The sequence below is a fragment of the Penaeus japonicus genome, unplaced genomic scaffold (genome assembly GCF_977035675.1).
Source record: "Penaeus japonicus unplaced genomic scaffold, GWHDUDI00000001_assembly GWHDUDI00000014, whole genome shotgun sequence".
Taxonomy (NCBI): domain Eukaryota; kingdom Metazoa; phylum Arthropoda; class Malacostraca; order Decapoda; family Penaeidae; genus Penaeus; species Penaeus japonicus.
The window spans coordinates 3,266,567-3,269,066 of NW_028234416.1; the positions used below are offsets into that span (position 1 = coordinate 3,266,567).

The window sequence follows — 2,500 nt, forward strand, 5'->3', positions numbered from 1 at the left end:
TCCCAAGCTCCTCTTCCCTCAGGCCTTCCTCGCCCCAACGTTGCTCTTTCCGCGGAGTCGAAAAAGAGAACGCCATCTCGGTGTGTGCATTAAAGAAAACGGAACTCGCGTGGCAGTGACCTCCCCGCGGGCGCCTTCACCACACGGAGCACTTCTTTTCCGGGTTCATCCTGCTCCCGACCGGGCAGTGGTAGGCCCTTGCGAAGTCCTCCGAGTTGGAGAGCGGCCCGAGGACGCGGATGGGTCCCAGCGAGTGCACGGAGGACCTGATCTTGGTGAGGGCGTCTTCGGGGCGCATTGTTCCACACCAGATTCTGGCGTAGTTGAGGAAGAACAGCTGGTCGTGGTTGAGTTTGATCCCAGGGAGCAGCTTCTCCTCTCCGTTCCTCTCGACCCACTGGCGATAGGCCTGGAATGGAAACCAAATAAGTAGACCAAAACTGCAAGGTGTGAGTGAAACTTTAAAGCGAGAGATTTGGATAGAACAAACATAGCCTCTGAACGCTTAACATTAGGCGATATCAACACTCAATATTTAATGATACGTTTCCATTATTTTACGAACTAATGGGAAATAAATTCTTATTTTACGAACTAATGGGAAATGAATTCTTATTTTACGAACTAATGGGAAATAAATTCTTATTTTACGAACTAATGGGAAATAAATTCTTATTTTACGAACTAATGGGAAATGAATTCTTATTTTACGAACTAATGGGAAATAAATTCTTATTTTACGAACTAATGGGAAATAAATTCTTATTTTACGAACTAATGGGAAATAAATTCTTATTTTACGAACTAATGGGAAATAAATTCTTATTTTACGAACTAATGGGAAATAAATTCTTATTTTACGAACTAATGGGAAATAAATTCTTATTTTACGAACTAATGGGAAATAAATTCTTATTTTACGAACTAATGGGAAATAAATTCTTATTTTACGAACTAATGGGAAATAAATTCTTATTTTACGAACTAATGGGAAAGAAATTCTTATTTTACGAACTAATGGGAAATAAATTCTTATTTTACGAACTAATGGGAAATAAATTCTTATTTTACGAACTAATGGGAAATAAATTCTTATTTTACGAACTAATGGGAAATGAATTCTTATTTTACGAACTAATGGGAAATAAATTCTTATTTTACGAACTAATGGGAAATAAATTCTTATTTTACGAACTAATGGGAAATAAATTCTTATTTTACGAACTAATGGGAAATGAATTCTTATTTTACGAACTAATGGGAAATAAATTCTTATTTTACGAACTAATGGGAAATAAATTCTTATTTTACGAACTAATGGGAAATGAATTCTTATTTTACGAACTAATGGGAAATAAATTCTTATTTTACGAACTAATGGGAAATAAATTCTTATTTTACGAACTAATGGGAAATAAATTCTTATTTTACGAACTAATGGGAAATAAATTCTTATTTTACGAACTAATGGGAAATAAATTCTTATTTTACGAACTAATGGGAAATAAATTCTTATTTTACGAACTAATGGGAAATAAATTCTTATTTTACGAACTAATGGGAAATAAATTCTTATTTTACGAACTAATGGGAAATAAATTCTTATTTTACGAACTAATGGGAAATGAATTCTTATTTTACGAACTAATGGGAAATAAATTCTTATTTTACGAACTAATGGGAAATAAATTCTTATTTTACGAACTAATGGGAAATAAATTCTTATTTTACGAACTAATGGGAAATAAATTCTTATTTTACGAACTAATGGGAAATAAATTCTTATTTTACGAACTAATGGGAAATAAATTCTTATTTTACGAACTAATGGGAAATAAATTCTTATTTTACGAACTAATGGGAAATAAATTCTTATTTTACGAACTAATGGGAAATAAATTCTTATTTTACGAACTAATGGGAAATAAATTCTTATTTTACGAACTAATGGGAAATAAATTCTTATTTTACGAACTAATGGGAAATAAATTCTTATTTTACGAACTAATGGGAAATGAATTCTTATTTTACGAACTAATGGGAAATAAATTCTTATTTTACGAACTAATGGGAAATAAATTCTTATTTTACGAACTAATGGGAAATAAATTCTTATTTTACGAACTAATGGGAAATAAATTCTTATTTTACGAACTAATGGGAAATAAATTCTTATTTTACGAACTAATGGGAAATAAATTCTTATTTTACGAACTAATGGGAAATAAATTCTTATTTTACGAACTAATGGGAAATAAATTCTTATTTTACGAACTAATGGGAAATAAATTCTTATTTTACGAACTAATGGGAAATAAATTCTTATTATACGAACTAATGGGAAATAAATTCTTATTTTACGAACTAATGGGAAATAAATTCTTATTTTACGAACTAATGGGAAATGAATTCTTATTTTACGAACTAATGGGAAATAAATTCTTATTTTACGAACTAATGGGAAATAAATTCTTATTTTACGAACTAATGGGAAATAAAT

At 30.6% G+C, this 2,500-nt stretch overlaps 1 protein-coding gene across 1 annotated transcript in view; it reads right to left on the bottom strand.

Annotated features, from left to right (window-relative positions):
- The window catches only part of LOC122262974 (neprilysin-1), a 143,743-nt gene that overhangs the window by 2,697 nt on the left and 138,546 nt on the right, over positions 1 to 2,500 (bottom strand). Inside the window, exon 11 of the mRNA XM_086543668.1 lies at positions 1 to 440. This exon is cut by the window's left edge and continues 2,697 nt beyond it. Coding sequence (XP_086399794.1) covers positions 137 to 440 — 304 coding nt within the window. The 3' untranslated portion in view covers positions 1 to 136. The remainder of the gene's footprint in view (positions 441 to 2,500) is intronic.